This window comes from Cheilinus undulatus, linkage group 14, assembly GCF_018320785.1.
Source record: "Cheilinus undulatus linkage group 14, ASM1832078v1, whole genome shotgun sequence".
Taxonomy (NCBI): domain Eukaryota; kingdom Metazoa; phylum Chordata; class Actinopteri; order Labriformes; family Labridae; genus Cheilinus; species Cheilinus undulatus.
This window is the reverse complement of record NC_054878.1, coordinates 23,386,146-23,408,157: the sequence shown is the minus strand read 5'-3', so window position 1 is coordinate 23,408,157 and position 22,012 is coordinate 23,386,146. Positions and strand designations below refer to the sequence as shown.

Here is a 22,012-nt window from a genome sequence, read left to right as displayed (position 1 = left end):
TGAACAGGATGAAAGGTGATGGATAAAGTCCCACATCCCTTTAAATACAGTAGATACTCACTACTTTGCCATAGCCTCAGTCTGCAGGGTGACAAAGGCCATCCCCAGGGGGCGCTCTGGCACCAGTTCCACCTGCTTCCTCACTTCTTCCAGCAGGTCTTTTTCTTTAGTACTATAATACTCAATTGCATCAACCTGGAGAGACAAACAAACAGATTAAATGCTTTAAGGCCTGTGTCCACAGCAGGCCTTTCTGCCATACTGGTGCCAAGAGCCCGCCTCACCAGCTCTTACAAGGTTACAAAAGTTGACTTCTGCTTTCCTGGGTAGTAACCTATGGTCATTTTTAAATAGCTCCATGTTAGTAACATGTTCTTTTCTTCAAGGAAATATCAATAGAAAAACATGATAACAATGGGAACAAATAGTGTCATGGTACCGGAAGTCCTGACCCACGCTGATTTTGATTGGTCAAGGAGAGAGGACTGACAAGCTCAATGCACTGGGGGAATTTTTGTGCTAAGGACACTGAGTGCTGAAAAAAGCACTGGTTTTGAATTGTAAACAAGTGCTTAGTGGTTAAGGCATGCACCATGTGCATACGGAGCCTGGTTTCAAATCCGGCATGAGGCTACTTCCTGAATGTCTCTCCCCCACTCTCTCATGTATCTGACTATATCCATTCTCCTCCTCTATGAAGAAAGACATAAAATAGCTTTAAAAACAAATTCAAAAAATATTAACAAGAAGAAAATGAGCACTGCCAGAGAAAAAAAACAGCAGCTATGATGTAAGGCTCTTTCCTGTAAGTAGATAAACTGATTCTGCTCCTTTATCTTCTAGCATGGTTTGCAGTCATTTAAAAATTTGAATTAAAAAAAAAATACAAACACTAAACAATGCTGCTGTGCTACACACACCTGTAATCTCATCACCTGGTTATTCTCACCTTTTCAGATTCAGCACAGCAGCAGAGGTGACCACACAAACGAGGGTTAATTAGTTCACGTTTCCCTGTTGTCTCCAAGACACGCTCATAAAAGCGAAGGTTTTTCCCAGCTCGTATCCTGGAGTTAAGAAAACAACAAACACAAACAAGAAAGTTAAAATTGGACAAAATAGCAACAAAAATATTGTATATGAAATCTCAGAGTTATCTGCAAAAACATGATTTTTTTTCTCATAGGTACATCTGATTTCTTACCTTTCTTTATCAAGGTACATAAGCTTGGCTACGTCGTAGCTCAGAGTCACAGAACACACTCTGCAGGAGGGATACGCCTCTCTAAAAGACAGAAATGACATTTAACTCAACTTTTCTTTTATATAGACTCTTTCACACAGACATAACTGCCTAAAAATCTCTGCAGAGGAAGTGATGGAAAATGAGAACACAAAATGACCAAACTAAAAAAAAACTTTGTGACTAAAAAATCACTCTAAAAGAGAACGACCAATTCAATAAAACTTTACTGATAAAGAAAAATGTTTCACTCCAGTCGTGAGATCTTAACACAGGCTTTCCAAGTTTGAAAGACTTCTGTTGGCTCATAAAGTGTTATAAAAGTTACCCACTGTTACAGTATGAACCATCCAGTTCACTCAGGTCTACTGGGACGGGTCTGCTATCCGTCCCCAGAGTCAGAACCAAACATGGAGAAGCAACATTCAGTATTAAAGCTCCATATATGCAAAACAAAGTCCTACAAAACAGCAGGTCTTTCTGTTTTGTCTGTCACTTCAAATCAATGTTGAGGAAACACCTGCTTACAGCTGCCTTTTATTACAGTATTTTTATATATATAATTTCAATTACAGTATTATTTAGTTATAACACAGCACTAACTTTTGAATGTCCTATTTACTGTCTTATAGTTTTGCTTTCTTGTGGCTGATTTTTCCCTCTATCCTTTTACCTTTAATTTACGAGTGTACCATTTCACCTACACAAATACGTCACTTTGTTTACTATCTCTGAAAAGGAATGAGAACTGTATTTACGTACTGTCCCTTATTTAATTTAATTATCTATTTAAGTTTTATTAAGTTATTTGTTCAGTTCTATTGTATTTTTACTGTTGGTTGTGTTGCTGCAATGCCAGAATTTCCCCCTGGGGATCAAAAAAGTCTTGTCTTATCTTATCTTACCCCTTTGCTTATGTCTTCTTTTTATTCACTTTTAAGGTTTTATTAGCTGTGTTTCTACCTTACTGATGTTTTCTTCTGTGTGTTGCTTCTTCCATTTTTCTTTCTGTTTTGATGTCTTGTGTAAAGCTTTCAATTGGCTTATTGCTAAATGTACTTTGTAGCTCAAACTCTCTTGCCTTGCCTTCAAAAGCTGCTGATAATAACATTAAACTGATCTCTAACATTACTGGATACTAAACCCAATATCCAGCAGAAGTTCTATTTTCAACTGAGCTCACCACTGTGATATATAAGAGTGAGTTCCAAATTTAAGGGGAATTAATCAAGAACAGAGAGTCCCAAATATCTATAATATAACCCCTATATTATGACTTTAGAAACAGGGAATTTGACATGTTATACTCACGTAAAATGGGACTTTACAGCTTCCTCTGTTGCTGTTTTAGGGACTGAACACACAAACAAAGTGTTCCTGGCCTACAAGCATAATAACATAATAGTTAGGGACACTCAAATTCTCACTTCTATATGCAATATGGAAAAAGTATTTGGATGTGTAGATACATGGGAGACCAAAACGACAACACGTCTTGCAGTGTTGTGTTCAGAGACTCACTGTCTCTCTGCGCATGCCTTTGATTTGAGACGTGTGATGTCGCAGCAGGAAAACTGTCAGGACCAAGTATAGAACTGCAAACACTGTGTGCAGCCATACTAGGTTGTTTCTAGAATAAAAAATCGACAACAAAAACATTGATGTAAGTTTATATTCAAGCACTCTTTGTCATGCTGTGATGGTACTTACCCTGCCTGAAGATTTCCTATAGTTGTTCTTCCGAAACTTTGTGGATTATCACCTGGAAGAAACAAACTCTGTTTGTTAAATCAAATCCACATATAGTACAAAGTTACTATATCATATGAGACAAGACGAAGAAAAATGTGTTTTTGTTACAAATGGTCAAAATTAACTGCGACAAAATGGCACACTTGATGAAAAAGGCACTAATTATGAAGTAACAGCACTCACACTTGAAGCCATCTTGTTAAACACACTAAATCATCACCTGACCCACAACTGGTGCATATTATACACTTAATGATACATCAGCTAACTGTAATTGTAACAGATGGTGGTCGTCATCACATCAATATAACTTCCAATTTCTATTAACAGACTCTATTTGTATTTACAGACGTAGAAGCATGAGGGGTATTAAGTGGAAGTGCTCTGATTTCTGTTTGTAGTACATTAGTAATCACATGTCAGCAGACTTTGGTGCATGCTGAAAAAAACACATCTTCTCCGTGCTAGTTCCATACCAGCTCCAATAATTGTTAGTCTATCAGTGAATTATCACTATTAAAAGTGTAAATCACCACTTTCATTACGATACCATGTAGATATTTTTGGACAACTATAAGATTTTTTCCTAAATCACAAAATCTGCCACGATTCAAGTTCAACACAATTGGATGAGGGGAAAGAGTTTTTTTTATCCATAAACAACCTTAAACAGCAATTGTATACAGAAAAAAAAATGCAGGCATAGCCAGCAAAATAAGGCGATATGCCCACCCTGGTGTATTCTCTGTCTGAAATATTTCCACACAGCCAAGAGAGGAGTGGATACCCCCTTTCCTTCAGCTTATAACTTCTTTAGCAAAGTGTTAAACAGATTTGTGGCGCACGTTGAACCATTTGATCTAGAACTGATAGTCCGCTGCAATTTTATCCGAGTATTTGTATATACAGTCATGGACGAAAGTATTGGCACCCCTGGAAATTTTCCAGAAAATACACCATTTCTGTTGTAATTTTTGCAATTACAAGTGTTTTTGGTATACATGTGTTTATTGCCTTTATGTGCATTGGAATAACACAAAAAATCCAAAGAAAAAGACAATATTGACATAATTTTACACAAAACTCAAAAAATGGGCCAGACAAAATTATTTCTGTCTTTGGATTTTTTTGTGTTGCTCCAATGCACATAAAGGCAATAAACGCATGTATACCAAAACATTTGTAATTGCAACAATTTCTGGGAGAAATGGTGTATTTTCTGGAAGAATTCCAGGGGTGCCAATACTTTCGTTCATGACTGTATATACAAATACTCAGATAAAAGTGCAACGGACTATCAATTCTAGATCAAATAGTTCAACGTGAGCCACAAATCTGTTTGACACTGTGTTGATAATTCCTAAATAGCATTATTATTTCCTGTCCATCTGAAAAGCATCAAAAGTGATTGATCCAACTTCCATTCAAGAAAAAAATATTTTAAAAGTTGATCCCTCCTCCATTTTAGGATAGACCTGCTTGTATATTTACTTTTTACAACTCAGTATCATGAAGGTTTTATTTTGTCAATCTTAATTTCTGTTAACTGGAGGAAAATCATAAGAAGATCTGTTTATTTTTTGCACTCATCCCACTGCAGAGCGTCAAAGTAAAGCAGCTGTATAACTTATCGGCTAGTGTGAAGATGTTTGCATGGCAGGTGTTAAAAGGTTTGCCTGGAAGTTGTTCAATGTTAACAGCTGGTTTTACCAGAATTACAGAGAAATTATTATGCGTTTCCAGAGTACTTTGATGGTATATTGTCTATCAGACAGTGATAGATGGTGAGCACACATTTTTCGAATGCTGCATTGTCTTGAAGTCATAAGCACAGAGACAAATAAAAACCCACCCATAAGATCTCCACTTAAGTTGACAGGAAGAATAATCCCAAGGGAGGTGACAGTTATAACGATCAGGAGGCCGATCAAGTGTCGCTGGAAAGACAGGTAGTGAACAGCATCCATGCCACATCTGGATTTGATTTTTTCTTCACTGAAACACACACATGCACATGATAAGAAAAACTAACACTTTACGTCTATACCTAAAATGATTAAGCAGCAAAGAAGATGACAAACTACTGAGTCACTCACTCCATCCTGAGGATGTAAGGGAGCCAAGAGCAGAATCCCTAAACAGAGAGGTAGATATTTTAATTACACTTAAATTCAACAAATATTGTCAGCTACAAATAGCAAGTCTTATGGTCAAAGTCTGGTTTCCAAAAAAACAGAATGAAGCCAAAACAAAAAACATAGAATTAATGAAGCTTTTACCAAGAGTTGCTTTAAATGATCACTTAAGTGCATTTAGAGGAAATCTTTAAAAAGCAGGGTTGTTTCCTATATAGAACAATATATTTTAAATGTACACAGTGACAATATCATTTCTATATACTGCATCTTGTGCTAAAACTTTAGACAAACATACCAATTCATACTCAGGGTCCTCCACGCTGGAAACAACAGAGGACATACGCCCATAGCGACGATGTGCTGATTCTGTAAACCTGAAATACAAAGTTCAGTGTCAGACAAAATAAGACTGACCAAAAAAAGGCAAACACTGATTTTAAAATATGTCATCATGAAACTGACCCCTCCTGGTCTGCAACTAGCGCCAAACGGCCATAGTCCCAAAACTGCCTCCTGATGATGGAGAAGAGGATCAGCAACACCTGCAGGCAACAAGAGACATGTACAGATCTCCAGATACCACATGCAGTATAAACTTATACTCCAATTTAATGCATTTACATCACATGATGGGGGGAAAACATTCTAGTATGTAATTTACAGTAAATTTTAAAAGGCATATAAAGTATTTTGCTGGTAGGTGTCCATTGATTGAGCTTAAAACACAAAAAGAAGCATGTCAAACTCTCCCCATCACATCACAGCCTGACTCATACCAGGAAGACTGAGAAATCGAGCAGCAGCACAACCGGCACTCCTCCAAAGTTGAGGGTGTTGAGTGGACTGCTCTGCGTGGGGTCAAAGCAGCTGGTATTGTCCAGGAAGTTAGTGGAACCATTATTGTCCAGCAGGGGCCACTGCTCCCACCATTGGGAAGGCATCACTGGAGTGGAACCAGATGATTTCCTGCAAAAAAGGACATTTTAGTTTAGGAGATAAAATGCTATGCTGCTCCCATACAGTGATAATTAAAGACTTCAAGTTACAGGTATCTACTTCATAAATAAATCCATCAATAAAAATTCAGAAGAAAATACCGGGAAAAAAAAACAGAAAAAAATCTAAAGTATTACAGTACAGAAAAGGAGCAGATAATTAAATACTAAAAACTATAACCAGGAAATGCTTGATATCTTTGCTTAGACTTTAACTTGGAAGATCAGCTATCAAAGTTAAAGGTTTATGTAATTCTTATTTACAGACAAATAATGCCATTTCCAGAACCAAACTCTTATTTGAAAGTTTGATATATCATAATCTTTTTGTATTGTCAGCCACTGTAAAAGATGAGGAAGATAAACAAAAAGAAGTCCGTAAGGGTGGAGTAACATTACAGGGAAACACCTACAGTACCACAAGCATCTATTTTCTGTGTCTCACATAGTCTGTTATTACAGTGATCATTGCCTCTGAACTATGAGGTGTAGTCTTTTGTAGGCTTCCAGCCTCAATAGCACTGTAAGAAAGGTGCAACCACCATTTTTCTTTTCTTCTTAGAATGATAATTTTCTTTTAAAGACTATGCAATGACAAAAAATGTCTCAAAAATATCTCTTCAAAAATACTGATATACAACAAACTAAAAAGGACAGAGGCTAAAATAAAGAAGCTGTTACAACATTTCTCATTTTAGACAAGAAATCACTTCACAAACAATAAGGGCCGGCAACGATCTAAATTCTTAAACCATGGTTAATCTCAGAATTTCTGTACTAAATCATGATCAATCTCCCCTTTTTTAAAATTTGAAATTCCATTATTTGTGTTTAAAACTGTCTTTTTTCATTTTTTATAGATTTATTTTGAGTCTTTTTTGCCTTCATTAGTTAGAGATATGACAGTGGATAGCACCAGAAAAAAGGATGAGAGAGTGGGAAATAGCATACAGTGAAAAAGCCACAGGCTAGACTTGAACCTGGGCTGCCCACGTACATGGAGTCTCACCTTACCCTACGCCATCTGCCCCACCTTTTTTTTACTGTATTAAGTATAACTGACTTCCTGTTTGAATAGAGACCTGGGACATTTTTTAAAGAAAATAAGGAAGATCAAAGATTATGACATAACTTAATCATGAAAAAGTAATTTGTTACGGTTTAAAAAGGAAACAATAAAACAGTACAAATGTAAATTTTTGATAAATGAGGTGCAGATTACTTTGACTTGTCCACTGAGCTGTCTGTGAGCCATTAAGGAGCAGTGGTGGACTTATTTTACATCACTGTTGCTGCAGGGAGATATGCACTGGCATAAAGTGTGCTGAACAGGGCAATAAAGCACCAGAATAACGCTTTTATTTAATGATGCACCAATTATGGACATTCATTGATTGCTGTTAATACATTTATGCTGACAGGCAGAAATAATCAACTACCCACTAACTGATTAGTCTACTACACTTCTAATGTGTGTTATGGTTCTATAACCAAGAACAAACTCAGAATAAAAACCTCCACATTGTCAAGCATCAGTTCCATATCCCATTTCCTTGAAATGATCAGCTTTCTGTGTCACGAGGGTGTTGACATAATTCTACAGATGTTAGATATGTCTGTAAACACGCTTTGAGCATATCTTTCAAAAAAATATGACCAAAATACCTTTATAAGCAGAAATTGTAGGTTGTCTCTTTGGCAGCATGCCAAGACTGAGGCTGAAAAGGTAGTGTTTATCCTGCTGATACAAAGAGGAAACAGGAATTAAGCATGACTGTATGGTTACGTTCCTAAACCCTACTGCAGTCTGACTCCAGGTGTACCTGCTCTGCATGAATGTGAACTTGCTGCAGCTGTTCAGGAGTTATTAACAGTGAAGTGTCTTACGGTGGATCATTAGTGGCATTGTGTTGACTTTCTTTTTTTGATGTTAAATAAAAACTGTTGGTACGAATAAGAAGACAAAGGTCCTGTCAGTGGGGTATAGGGCTGGGCAATTCAATGAAATTTAGATTAAATAGCAATAATGGCCTGCTGCTTGCAGAAGGAGCAACAGTTCTATACACACATATTAAATTGCGATCACAATGTTGGAAAAAAGTTGCAAATAGATTATTTTGCCTGATCACTCAGCCCTAGAGGGTTAAAGTTTTTGATACTGCGTGGATTATCCAAGTATTCTTATTTCAGTTACTATCAATCATAGAGTACATTAACTGTACCAGTAGCAATCAAATAAATAAACTCATGTTTAATGTTAAAATTGTTCAAAATAGGGCATGGATGGTTTAGTGCAGCAATCCCCAAATGGCGGCCTGGCGGGCCACTTCCAGCCCGCCAGCAGGTGTCATCTGGCCCACGGAACATTTGGGAAAAAAGATGGAAATTTTAAGAAATATATCAGTTTTTAATTTTTACCCTCTTATGTGTCTAAAATACAAATTTTTTACTCATTTATCATGATCTTTCTATAATTATTGCAAGGAAAGGTTTTAATATTATGCAATAAATGAGTTAGATATGGTTGAACTCTGTTTAGAGCAGGGAGGAGCATTGTAAAAAGACGCACGGCAGACTGCTTCGTCACCTCAACTCTGCAAACATGATGCCCAAAAAGAGGCTGATACGAACCACATGATTTTTAAGACAGAAGGAGAAGTATTTATTGTGTAATCTAATACTGATTATTTTATTGAAGACGAAGAATTTAAACACCGTGTGCAACTGCATGGAGTCTCATTGAGTCCAGCCCTTCCCGCACCTCTGACTAGTTTTCTGCATCTCAGACCTTAACAAATGTCAGAAGTTTTTGCCTTGTAAAACCAAACTTCTATTCCTGTGGGGGATTAAAACAGCTGCTCTCGGGATAGAAAACACTTTCCCTGCATAATTGTCTGATTGATATAATCTCAGGGTCTGATCAGATATTGTGGACAACAGGTTGCCATTTTAAAGCCATAAACAGTCACGCTGAATGAATGTTTATAATGAATATTCCAGTCTTGTAAATTTAGCATCAGTGGGTCTTAAAAAAATTAAAAATGCGTAAAAATTGCCACCTGATACAAGGACAGCATATTTATGACTGACCTACTGTGTATGTGTGCCATACTGTGTGTGTGTGTGTGTGTGTGTGTTTAAGTATATATATATATATATATATATATATACTTATATACGTGAACATCCAAGAAATTATGTCAGGCCCTCGGCTCTCTGTCCTTGAAAAGTTTTGGCCCCCAGGAAAAACTAACTGGGGAGCCCTGGTTTAGTGGTTAGGTTAAGCCTCATGTGTGCAGGTGTAAGTGTGGCCTGTGGTTTCACATCTTTCATAAAGTGGAAGTTTAGAGTGTACAAAATGTTACAAGAGTGCTATATTCCAATTCTGAAACAATGGTATTTTTTCCTCATAAAGCAGAATAATGGCCCCTTTCTGGAGTTATTTATTATTTAAAATATCCATGGATTACTTTTTACTGTGTAAGCAGCTTTTAGTGGCTTGCAGATCTGAAGCTAGTATTGATTACTTTATACATTGTTGGGTGGTTTATTCTAAAACAATGCACTGTGTTTTGCCAAACTTTGGTGTAGAAGATGAGAATTTTCTATGCACTGGTTAATGTCTGAGTGTATATTATGCAGTGGAGCAAAAGCACAAAGAATCATAAGGCCTGTATGCATAAGGTGTTAAAATGGTTTACTTATATATGACTGAGCTTGAGTTATAAATCCTTGCTTGAATTACACCACTTCTCGTTTTGAAATAGAGCACATCCTGAAAGACGTGTAGCATCATGACTCTGTAGTTGTGTCACATTTTACTGGGATATCAGCAAGAAGCAGGGGTTGTTTGTCCTCTTCAACCGTGACTTTGCCGGAAGCAAGGACTAATTGAGTGACAGTCACAGTATGTCTTCAGTCCATGTCAAATCCAGCCCGTCATAACTCATTAGCAGGGCTCTCGCGCCCCACCTTCCCGAAATAGACAGACACGCCATGAGTCACGCGTGCGCAGTTATGAGTTATCATTTAAGATTAAATCGCTGAATTAATTCTAATCAACCGAAAACACAACTTATCAAATATCAGATGTGAGATAATACGCCCCTCTTCAACTCAGCTGCATGCATATTCCTACGTGAACACAGAGAAACCTTTTGTTTTCGTAACAGCTGTTTGACAGTTTGACTTGACTCACTGAGCAATGTGTCAAGCAGTCACTGTTATGGTAGTTAATAGTTTCACCAAGCTTAAAGTTCAACAATAGCTGTTTTGTATGGAGTTAAACGGGCTTACTGAAGTCAAGCTACAGTGAAAGAGTCAACCAAGACACAAGTTTGCTAATGCTAATGAGGAAAGAAAGTTGGCTGAACAAGTTTACTCTGTCAAGGAGTTGTGTCAACATCCGCATAGCCGACGCAACTTAAATACTTCCCTGGTAAAAGCACGAACAACATTTCATGACAATTATGTTTTTATGACATGTAGACTGTCCTACCTTTATGTCTGTCTTTTATTCCTCCAGAGGAACACTTCCTTTTACTTTAAATACTTGAAATACGTTTCACTTCGTCTCCGCTCTCGCACCCATCATGTTTGGCGCATGCGTAGACGAAGCAGCTGAGCAGGCTGCTGTCTCGTGCTCCGGGTTGTAATCAGTCCTGAAAGGGGCACAGAAGCGGGAACTCCCCTCTGTTCCCCATGTAGACCTTATGGTATTTTAAACTATGAAATGAAAATATGTACGGAGGTATCCTATACTAACCCATACTGGTGTTACATGAGGCGGATTTTGTGAATAAAAAAGTATTCAACATTTGAGATAAAGTTCCCTTTATTGTTCAATATAGTCCCTGCATTACACCAATAATTAAAGACAATTGCCCGGCTTATATTATATTTAAATTATACAGCCTAGTACTGCCGTTCTCAACAGGGGTGCCTTCTGGTATTATCAGGGATGCCTTCAAAATGCTTTATGCAACCAAGAATTATCATGAATATGCAGATCATTAGCCATAATCAAACAATCAAGATTGTCTCAGATGCTTCTGAAATCCCATCACTGTGGGGGTTAGTATGTTTTTTTTCCATTTTGGAGTTTATCTCATGGAGTGAGAAACACAAAGGAGTGTGTTTTTAAGGTCTACGCTATCAGTTCCCAACCTTGGTGACTCTAAATCAGTGATTCTCAACCTAGCCAGACCAGTGGCGTGCACAGACTTTTTCAAGGGCAGGGGCGAAAAGAAAAAAAAGGGCACATACAGCACGTTCTCACCACTAAAGAGGGCACTAAGTTTCACGTGTTTTCGAAGGCACTTTAGACATGTTTATATGTTATACAAATGGCATATTATATAGCCTTAAAACAGATTACAGACTACTCAAGTGTAGTTAGGATCAGCATCCACAAGAACTGTGTAGATTCAATGTTGGACTGTGAAGAACACACAGAAATGAATACATAAATAAATCCTTAGGGGTCTGGGGGTCTTCCCCCAGAACATTTTCAATTAAGTAGATGCCATTTCCTGTATTCTTAACACCATATTAGCATCAGATAATCCAAACTGGTTCTGTGAGATATAGTTCTGGCTTAATATAGATCAAAAAAGGACCCAACATAAAAGTCATTGCAACAGTAGGGTTTTGCCAACCTGGAGGGCACTTAAGCATGCGTTTTTACCACCCAAGAGGGCAGTTTATCATGTTTAAACAAGCCAAGAGGGCAATTAAGTGTTTTTTTCACCCAAGGGGAAAGTCTAGTGTGTTTTGCCAATAAGAAAGGTACTTAAACACATCTTTTTGCCACCCAAGTGGGCAGTTTCTCATGTTTCCACCAGCCAAGGGGGCAGTTTAGTGTTTTTTTTCCACCCAAGAGGGCAGTTTAGTGTGTTTTGCCTCCCAGGGGAGCACTTTAGCACACGTTTTGGCTCCCGAGAAGACACTTTAGTGTGTGTTTTGCTCCAAAGAGGGCACTCAAGCACGCGTTTTACCTCCCAAGAGGGCACTTTAGCATGTGTTTTGCCTTCCAAGAGGGCACTTTAGCATGTGTTTTGCCCTCCAAGAGGACACTTTAACATGTGTTTTGGCTCCAAAGAGGGCACTTTAATGTGTTTTGCCTCCCAAGAGGGCATTTTAGAGTGCGTTTTGGCTCCCTAGAGGACACTTTAGCATGCATTTTGGCTCTCGAGGGCACTTAAGCATGTGTTTTGGCTCCCAAGAGGAGACTTTGACATGTGTTTTGGCTCCCAGGAGGGCACTTTAATGTCAAGAACCAAATGGACAGAAAGATAATTTTGGGAGGACAACAACCCAAACCCAAACCTCATTTTATATATTTACTATATAGACATGTCGCTTTGAACAGTAGTTATTTTTTGGAAACATGAAAAAAAACATTGTCCACATGAGGGAAACAAATGTACTGATATGATTTACAATCTATAATTTCTGATTACAGTGTCTCCCTTTCCTTATTTCCTTGGGGCCATTTGTTTTTCAAGTAAGACTAAAGAGCCACAGCTCATCTCAAATGAGCCACATACAACTTGGAAAACCTCAGGTTGAGTATCACCAGTGATGTAGTGCAGGTTATACACTGGTATACAGTGTACCCACTTATTTTTCAATTTCCATAGAATATACGCACTTCTAAATGTTTTATGCTAAGATGGCAAAGAAAACAAAAAGTGATGTGAGTACCCTCATGCATAGCTTCATAATGCATTAACTGCAACAGTGCTGAGCAAGATGGAAGTTCACTCAAAATGCATTAACATGTTGTCTGAGTCTGTACCCAGTGGGCCTTTGGCACTGGTGCTCTTCTTTGTCTGTTAGTTTCATAATGATCCATATTCCCTGAAGAGGCAGATGTTCAATGTCTAAATCTGTCTCTAAATAATGTCACAACTTGGTTTTGTGGAACACCAGCTTGAAGTTGCCCTATCGCACAGGCCTTATCCACATCAGTCAAATGTGGCATGCTGATTCTTGGAGCAGACACAGGTACCAGAGTCAGTAGCAAAACCAGAATGAGCTGTTTGGCTTTGGCAGAGAAGGTGTTACACATTTTTCATGTGCGGAACCCACATAGTTAGCTCTGCTGCTCATCCCATAAATGCCAGTTCTTTACAAATGTGGCAACGCGTTTAATGTGGAAATAAACAGGCTTTCCAACAGTATAGGATTTATTGCAAAGAAGCACTGTTGCAACAAATGAATACCCTTACATATATCATAGCTGTTTAAAAAATAGAGATAAGTGCTAGCAGTTTTTGGCTTTGCCTTTTCACCCTTCAATGACATGTCCTATTTGGTGGGGCATGAAAAGTTGCAGTGAAGGAGCCAACAAAAATAAACTGAATGTTTTTAGCAGCATATTAGATAACACTTTGCTTTTTAAAGCCTTCACATACTAAAGAAGATCGAAATGACAGGAAAAGCAGAGTGGCAGAACTGGCTTCTTCATATTCTGCAGCTACTCAGAATTTTATTCTCTAACCTCTTGCACACTACTATTTTTCCTTACCTTCAGTTGTATGAGATTCTGATATATAAAAAAGTCAAAGCTCGATGGAGAGTGCTTGAAACGTCACTTTAGTGCTAGGTTTAATGAGAACATTTTGGTGCCCTGCAAGATGCAAGCTGTTTTTTATTTATTTTTAGAGATTGCTTCCTTCAGGTTCACCACCTGGTCTGTTTGGTTTCGATGAGCGTGCATTACCGTAGTCTGTTATATCAGTTCCATGTAATCATTGTCACATAGCCAAAGGTGTAGCCTCATTGTTATTATTATCAGAAACAAACCAGCATTTTTAACATTCCCCACAGATAAGCCAGTGGCTCCTCATGATAGTGATGAGGAAAATGACATTATCATTAAGCACTGCACCACAGAGGTGTTCACATCTGAAGACTCTTTGACTTTGAATTGAGCCAACTGCATGAAGAAAAGATGAAGCAGCTCTTTGGTTTCTACATTTTTGCCTCCGTTTTACTCAGATGGTTGAGTGCAACCACAGGTTCTGATGGAGCCACAGCTCCAGGTGATATTATGATTGGTGGATTATTCCCAGTACATGAAAGTGTGACTGATAGAATGAACAGCAGTGAGGACAGAGCCTGCAACAGGTATGCTTTAGTTCTAGCACCGGTGTTGTTCTGGGTTCTGTGGAATAAAAAGGTAAATGTGGCCATAAAAGCAGAGCATATAGGATCTAACATGTCTTATTGTATCACACAGGTTCACCGTTGCTCGACTGGTCCAGTCTCTGATAATGGTGCAGACGGTGGAGGAAATAAATAAAAGTGGGGAGCTGGGAAACCTGACTCTTGGATATCATATAGTGGACTCCTGTGCTGATGTTACCACAGCCCTGAAAAACGCCATGTCCTTTATGAAACGCAACAGTGAGTACAGTCTAGAAAATGTCTATGTTAAAAATTCCATTTAAATATGATAACAAGGACACCCACTGCATTTGGTGGGGCACCCACACAAAAGCATCTATAGTGAAGTAGTTAAGATAGTTAAGGTAAATTTTTTTTAAAATCTATTGTATTACCACCTATATACTGAAACAGATGATGAATTATATACTTTTCAAAGATCTCAGAGAGGCTCAAGGCTTTGTCTGCTTTGAATTTTTCAAAATTAGATTGACCCATATGAGCTGAAACCAAGATAAAACGCTTTTTAAATAGTAGATACAAAGTTGGAAAGAAAAACATTCAGAGGCCTTTTGTCTTAGGTTTTTCATCAATTACACAATGAAACTCACTATCTATTTTTGACAGCAATGTCTCAGAAAGCAGCTGACATTAGAACAATGTTGAATCAACATCAATCTGTCAACCTTTATAACCCTGAAACAGCGTCAGAACTGAGCGGTTCAATTTCAGTTTTGACCTCAGTTAACATTGAATCAATGCTTAAATCAAAAGGAAAGATAAACAATAAATCAACGGTCCCCCAAATCTCTCAACCACAGATACAGAACCTAAATGCACCCCCTTGGATGTTTTATCTAATTGATTCTATGACGAGACCTTTTCAACTCCAGCCTTAAATTCTCTTTTTAATTGAAGTCTGGGCTCTGACTCTGCCACCCCAGAACATTCACCTTGTTGTCTCTAAACCATTTCTGTGTAGCTTTCGCTTTATGCTTTAGGCCATTGTCTTGATGGAAAATAAGCCATAGTTCTCTTGCAGACTGAATAAGGTTGTCCTCCAGGATTGTCCTCATTCATTTTTCCCTCTACCTTTACAAGTCTTCCAGGGCCAGCCTCTGGGAGGCGTCCCCACAGCATGATGCTGCCACCACCCTGCTTTACAGTGGGGATGGTATGTTTGTGCTGATAAAGTTTGGTGTCTGCCAAACATAGTGTCTTGTCCGATGACCAAAAAGCACCATTTTGGTCTCATCAGTACAAAGATGAGAATTTCTTCCATTTGACCATGGAGTTGCACAGTCACTCAGTTTGTGAGAACAACTTACTCTAGGCAGATTTACACATGTGCCATATTCCTTCCATTTTTTGATGATGGTTTTAACAAGGAATGGAACATCTGGGGAATTTTAAGTGCCTTTGAAATCTTTTTGCATCCATTCCCTGACTAATACTTTTCAACAACCTTTTCTCTGAGTTGCTTGAAGTGTTCTTTTGTCTTTATGGTTAAAGACCATGGACCTCTCTTGGATTAGGTCAGTCACTTTAAAGGGGGTGGACATTTATGCAGTAGCTTATTTTACCTTGGATATTTTTACTGAATTTGCATTACTGTATACAAATCTGTTTTCATTTTGGCATTAAAGAGGGTTCTTTGTCAAAAAAGCCAAATTTTATTGCTCATGATTGATTTATAAAATGAATAAAAGGGTAAAACAAGGGGGTGAATCCTTTTAATAGGCAGGGGTTACAAGCAAAAATGCATAACTAAAAATCAAATATTAGCCCCCCACCCTCCCAAAAAGACCACCAGTGGTCTTGCCGAAAAAAACAAGGCCACACATTCTCTCTATTTCTATCTCTATTATTTATAAGGAGTTGTATAAAAAAGTAAAAAAAAAAAAAAAAAAAAAAAAAAGAATAATAAAGTAAGTTATCAAGTTTTACATGTAGAATTTGAGTTATAAGATAAATAGTTGTTGGTAAATATTTACTTTTTGTAATGACTGAAAATACTTTGTTATAAGTATAGTATTCAGTTTAATATGTCAATATACTACACCTGTTCATATTATTAAAATGTAAACATTTTAACAAGTGTTTTCATATAGCAGCAGATCCCAGCATGGATGGTGAAAAGAAGCCCTCCCCACCTGTCTTGGCTGTCATTGGTGGGTACTACTCTGAGATATCCATTGCAGTTACGAGGCTACTCAACTTGGAAAACATCCCACAGGTATAGCTGAGCTCAAAGACTAACTCTTGATTTACAAGAAAAGAAGGAGTGATTTTGGATAGCACTTGTGGATGAAAACATTACAGCAAGAAACATCAGTATGTCTTAACACACTGGATATGTTGAAATAAGGTTTCTGTAAACATGTGAAATCACTGAGATCTTCATGTGACTGCATTTTTGAGCACCAAAATAAGGTTTTCCCCTGTTAACTTGTTTGGTTTCAATTGAGCAGGGCAAACATATGAGCCCATGACATCACCGGTAATGGGGAATCACCCCACCCCCATAATGCTACACCACTTTAAAAATCACCAACCCCTCAATCTTAATTCTGTTGTTAGCAGATGCCAATGCCATCACTGAGAGTTATTAGCCAGCTACATGCTGTGTTTTTATTTATTGTGAGGTAAATTCCCAAATCTATCAGCCATGGTGGCCTACTGGTCATTAAAATATCATAATTGATAGATATGTGCCAGAAAACAGATAATTTAATCCCCAACTTCAGTCACTTTGCTCTGGCACAGATCCAGGCAGCTGTGCTCTGATCAGAAGTTTTTTTTTAATTTGAGAGGATAGTAACTCTTGTGAGTGGCCGTGGCTTTAGCTTATTCAACTGACACGCCCACACCATCCTAGAGCCAATTTTACTACCCTATTTTTTATGATTTTGAAGCTTGATTTTGTAAACTTAGAGATCTTTTTCATGACTGAAATTTAGCCTGGTGGCTCATAATACAGTGGTCTATCATTAAACAAAACTTAAAATATATATATTTTTTATCACTTTACAGGGACTTTAAGTTTGTGCTTTAAGAACACAAACTTTTAATTTAATATTTTTGTTCCTTTTAAGTTTCTTATTGCTGTATTTAATTTGAACATTTCGATGATTATCACCTTGGTTGTTGAACTTATGTAACCAAACCTGCAATCAAAGAGCTTAACAGCTAATTGGTATATACATCACTGGGGATCCCATTGTATAATAAATCATCAACTAGATTTGACCAAAAGACCAAAACACTTTATTGTTAAAGCAGTGCATGGCGTTGCATGGGGTGAGTGTGACAAAGACAAAGTTTCCACGTCCATCTGTCACTGCTGTACATTTCTTCAGTTTAATTGATTCTTTCTACTATTCCCACAGGTTAGTTATGGTTCAACCTGCGGCCAACTCTGTGATAAAACACGTTTTCCCAGCTTTATGCGGACAGTACCAGAGGATGATCATCAAGTTCGTGCCATCATAAGTATTTTAACAAGGAACCAATGGACCTGGGTTGGTTTAGTGGCTACTGATAGTGAAGCTGGTCGCTATGCTGTTGAGCGCCTCCAGGAACATGGCAAAAACAACAACATCTGCTTTGCCTTCATCAGTATTCTCCCAGAAGTTCTGGTTGACAAGTCACTCGAGGATTGTATCAGTGACACAGTCAAAAGTATAACTGAAAACAGAAACGTGAATGTCATCGTGTCCTTTGCCAAAGCTTACCATATGTTGGACCTTTTCAGAAGTCTACTCAAGGATCCTCGAGGCAGGGGGAAAGTTTGGATAGCAAGTGATAACTGGTCAGAATCAACCAAGGTGCTAGGAGAATGGAGTTTAAGTGATGTGGGAACAGTTTTTGGGATCATATTCAAATCTGGAAACACAGAAAGATATAGAGAGTATCTCCAGAATCTTGATGTAGACCCTGATCATCATAAGAACAACACATTCTTGTCTAAATATCTGAAGATAAAACAGAAAGAACAGGCGAGAGGGGAGACAGGCAAGCCAAATGCCAATGCCAGTGAGGGATTGGTACAGAAGATATATCCATCTGGTGTTAATGTGGAGTTAGCAGTCAGAGCCATCGCTAAAGCTGTTGCAGATCTCTGTGTCAACAGGGACTGTAGGACGACGCAGAGATTACAGCCCTTGGAGGTAAATACACATACGTCTCTATTGGTTAGCAATATTTTGTAGATTCAGATTCATTTTTTAAATTGCCCCTTGTAGAAAAAATCTACACAGAAATATTTGTTTAGTTGTTGCTAGTTTTTTAAAACCCAGAGCAAACTTCATTTAAGCAAAGCATTTAACAGTCTTATACACATGGTTCCCTCTGGAATTGTTTCAAAAAAGGAGGCAAATATTGAACAGAAATGCAGAATGGAACTCAGTAGTTAGTGGTTATGACAGTTATGTGCTCCCAATTGGCAAAAAAATTTTTACAGCAGGTTTAAAATATGACTAAAAATGCTTGAAACTCTCATGAAACATGATTTTCACAGGTTTCAACACTTTTGATTTTTAGCTACGAGTAGCCATGAGGGAAGCAAAGTTTGACATGGATGGGAAAACCTACATGTTTGACCGCAGGGGTGACCTCAACATAGGATATGATGTCATCCAATGGAAACAGACTTCACCATCACAGTTGGATGTGCACTACATTATTGCTGGTTATTGCATACAAAACCAGAGTCTGACTTTCATCTCATCAAGAACATTGCAGGATTACCAAAGGGTAACAGTAAGTATTGGCCTTCAATCTATGAGTTAATTCACTGTTATCATGAATTATTACTCTGTCATTTATGTCTTTGTGATTTTATTCTCTAAATTCATTGTTTATAGATGGCGATTTTGGTCAGTCCACTGCACTATATGCCACTTCCCACGAGGATGAGCCTTATGTTACCCAAATTGACACAATCTTTTTGCCCTGTTAACATTTAAAGCTTATCTTAGCTGTATATAACACTGTTTTTATCAGCAGGTCAATTTCAGGTCATGGTTCAAAGCATTTCTCCCTCTACTACAGGGGTGTCCAAACTCTGGCCCAGGGCCCAAGCGTGGCCCGTGGTCCGCTTTTAGTTTGGCCGGCAGAAATTTCCCTAAATTAAATGGAATATGGCCCACATTAGGACATTAAGCTTGTACTTGACTGTGTTGTACTTATTAGTTTCAGCACAAGGCGGAGCTACCATGCTCATTCTGAAAAAGATAAAAAACTGACAAGATTTTTTGTTTTTATTTAAAACTAAATTGTGACATAAATGGTAAACATGTTGGCAAACAAAATTATGACAGTATCTTGATTTATAATCCTGACTGGCTATTGACCTTGTCAGCCATTTAACCCTACCCAATCACAAGCATATCTTAGTCTAGATTAGATTGGTTTTTACTAACTTTAACATCCTCAAGGTGAGGTTTATGAAAGTAATTCTGCACCATTTATCTAATCACAATTGTCATCCCAATGTCAGGCTGTGCAAATACATCATTGCATTAAAGGCTGAAACTATTTTTGTTTTAAGTTGTACTTGAAAGGTTAGCATTAAAACATGCTACTTGATATTTGCATGTTTTGAGTTGATAAATAAACACTTCAAAATTATCATTATTCTGCACATTTTTTTAAGAACCATGTATCATATTGCAATTGCAATTGCAGTATTGCCCAGTATAATCATAATCACACATTATTACCAAGTCGTGTAGCACTTTATGAAAGTGACCCTGTCATCCTTTTATATTTCTGTGTGTGGCCCTTGGTTAAAAAAGTTTGGACACCTCTGCTCTACTAGCTTGGCTGCAGACGATGAACTTAACCTGAAAATTTCATGATGAGGATGCTTTCTTTTCTTAGGCAGGTGTGATTTCCAGATGCTCAAACAGCTGTTTACCCGGCTTCCGGAAGCATTCAGCTCAGGGTCAGCTTGTTTGCTGCTATGAATGCCATGAATGTCCCTTGGAATACTTTTCCAATACCACTGGTAGGTATCAAACTCAAGTACATGCCAGTATCAACGAAGAGCAAAACTGTAGGACTGATATGAAGTAGCACCTTGCTCAGTGTAAAGAACAGGGTACATCTAGCTTTAAGATTGTAATGAGTATTTATTCACTGTTTGCAGATGCAGCAGAGTGTCATCCGTGTAACACCACCACTGAATACTCCTCACTTGGTAGAGACCGTTGTCTCAGAAAGATGGTTGTCTTCATGAAATGGGATGATATTTATCATGAAATACTGTTGGCGTTTACTGCCCTAGGAGCCCTGCTTACCGTCATTGTTGGGATCATCTTCCTCGCACACTGGAATACCCCTGTTGTACGTGCATCGGTTGGCCCGATCTGCCTCCTCCTCCTCTTCTCACTTTTCTTCACATTTGCAAGTGTGACATTATTTGGTGGTAAACCCAAGCTTTGGCAGTGCCAAGCACAACAGGTTGTGTTTGGCTTGAGTTTCACCCTTTGCATCTCCTGTATCATGGTCAAGTCCTTTAAGATCATCCTGGCCTTTGAGTTTGACCCCAGTGTCAAGAGAGTATTGAAAAAGCTCTATAAGCCCTATATCATTATTGCATTATGCTTTTTGGGTCAAGTGCTCATCTGTGCCCTGTGGCTCGCCCTCAAGTCTCCAGAACCTGAATTGGATAAAACAGCAGAAAGAACAGAGCGTCTGTACACGTGCAATGAGACTTCATTAGTTGCATTTGGAGCCATGTTAAGCTACATTGGTCTTTTAGCTCTCATCTGTTTTGGTATTGCTTTCAAGGGCAGAAAGCTGCCTCAGAGTTACAATGATGCAAAGTTCATTACCTTTAGTATGCTCATTTACTTCATCTGTTGGATCATCTTTGGCCCAGTTTATGTAAGCTTCAAAAACCAGTACTGTCCAGCGGTGGAGATGGTCGTTATTCTCATCTCGGCCTACGGCATCCTGTTCTGTCAGTTCATCACTAAGTGTTATATTATTCTCTTCAAGCAGAAAGCAAACACAAAGAGCGCGTTCCTTCGAGATGTTCGAAACTTTTCCTTGGGCAGTGTCAAGGATGAGAAGGATGGAGATTTTGTCTCACCTTCACTGAGCTTGGAGGGAATCCAGAACCCTGCGTTAGATGTAGAGCCCCCAGTGATAGATCCACCAAGATGTCAAAGCCAGCACTCAAGCTCTGATGTGTTACCATGCTCTCTTCCTTAAATCTTGAAACCACAGCTCACTAGGGTGCAACATGACCACAATGTTAAAGATAAGGAACCGTTAGGGAGATATTTAAGCACGCCAGCTGCACTATCACAGGGATTTACAAAAGTCTAAACACATTCAACAAAACTAAATGTACTGCTAGTGTGACATTTGTATTAATTTTTGATTTCACGGTTTTAACAACCTACAAGAACTGTTTTAAAATGTATCATCCAATCAACAATGACAAAACAAAATAGTTTTAACTTAACTTTAAAAATCAAGAAAATCAGCAACAATTGGATACAAACTTAAAGACCCTGTAAAGTGAAAAAAAATCTGTAATTAGGTTTGCTGTATGATAGATCACTGTGTTATGAACCCTCAGGTCAAATTTCAGTCAAAAAACATTTCTAAGTTTATAAAATTAAGACTCAAATCATGAAAATGAGGCAGTTAAATCTGCTCCAGGATAGTGTGGGCGTGACTGTTGAATGAGCTGAAGC

The 22,012-nt window shown here is 38.1% G+C and overlaps 2 protein-coding genes across 6 annotated transcripts in view; one reads left to right on the top strand and one right to left on the bottom strand.

Annotated features, from left to right (window-relative positions):
• Window positions 1-10,739, bottom strand: part of tmem63a (transmembrane protein 63A) — a 34,636-nt gene extending 23,897 nt beyond the window's left edge. For 3 of the 5 annotated variants that reach the window (XM_041805588.1, XM_041805586.1, XM_041805590.1), the window contains exons 1-13: window positions 10,627-10,739; window positions 7,794-7,866; window positions 5,910-6,099; window positions 5,596-5,675; window positions 5,429-5,507; window positions 5,092-5,129; window positions 4,848-4,990; window positions 2,954-3,005; window positions 2,765-2,873; window positions 2,555-2,625; window positions 1,205-1,285; window positions 950-1,067; window positions 62-195 (exon numbers count right to left, since the gene is read on the bottom strand). In XM_041805588.1, the coding sequence (XP_041661522.1) occupies window positions 62-195; window positions 950-1,067; window positions 1,205-1,285; window positions 2,555-2,625; window positions 2,765-2,873; window positions 2,954-3,005; window positions 4,848-4,990; window positions 5,092-5,129; window positions 5,429-5,507; window positions 5,596-5,675; window positions 5,910-6,074 (1,070 nt within the window). In that variant the 5' untranslated portion in view covers window positions 6,075-6,099; window positions 7,794-7,866; window positions 10,627-10,739. Of the gene's footprint in view, window positions 1-61; window positions 196-949; window positions 1,068-1,204; window positions 1,286-2,554; window positions 2,626-2,764; window positions 2,874-2,953; window positions 3,006-4,847; window positions 4,991-5,091; window positions 5,130-5,428; window positions 5,508-5,595; window positions 5,676-5,909; window positions 6,100-7,793; window positions 7,870-10,626 lie in introns of all 5 variants that reach the window. The other 2 variants (XM_041805587.1, XM_041805589.1) reach the window with 2 other exon arrangements.
• Window positions 10,740-14,229: 3,490 nt separating this feature from the next.
• On the top strand, window positions 14,230-21,521 carry LOC121521144 (G-protein coupled receptor family C group 6 member A-like). Its single transcript, XM_041804899.1, has 6 exons — window positions 14,230-14,261; window positions 14,374-14,540; window positions 16,412-16,536; window positions 17,690-18,469; window positions 18,843-18,990; window positions 20,452-21,521. The coding sequence occupies exons 1-6, from the start codon at window positions 14,230-14,232 to the stop codon at window positions 21,519-21,521; spliced, it is 2,322 nt and encodes a 773-aa protein (XP_041660833.1).
• The last annotated feature ends 491 nt before the right edge of the window (window positions 21,522-22,012 follow it).

Excerpts from the sequence above, each read along its gene's own strand:
- LOC121521144 (XM_041804899.1), top strand. The coding sequence starts at position 14,230 with ATGAACAGCAGTGAGGACAGAGCCTGCAACAG. Across the intron at positions 14,541-16,411 it reads GTCCTTTATGAAACGCAACA|CAGCAGATCCCAGCATGGAT; the intron begins GTGAGTACAGTC and ends GTTTTCATATAG. Across the intron at positions 18,991-20,451 it reads TGTGCACTACATTATTGCTG|ATGCAGCAGAGTGTCATCCG; the intron begins GTTATTGCATAC and ends CACTGTTTGCAG.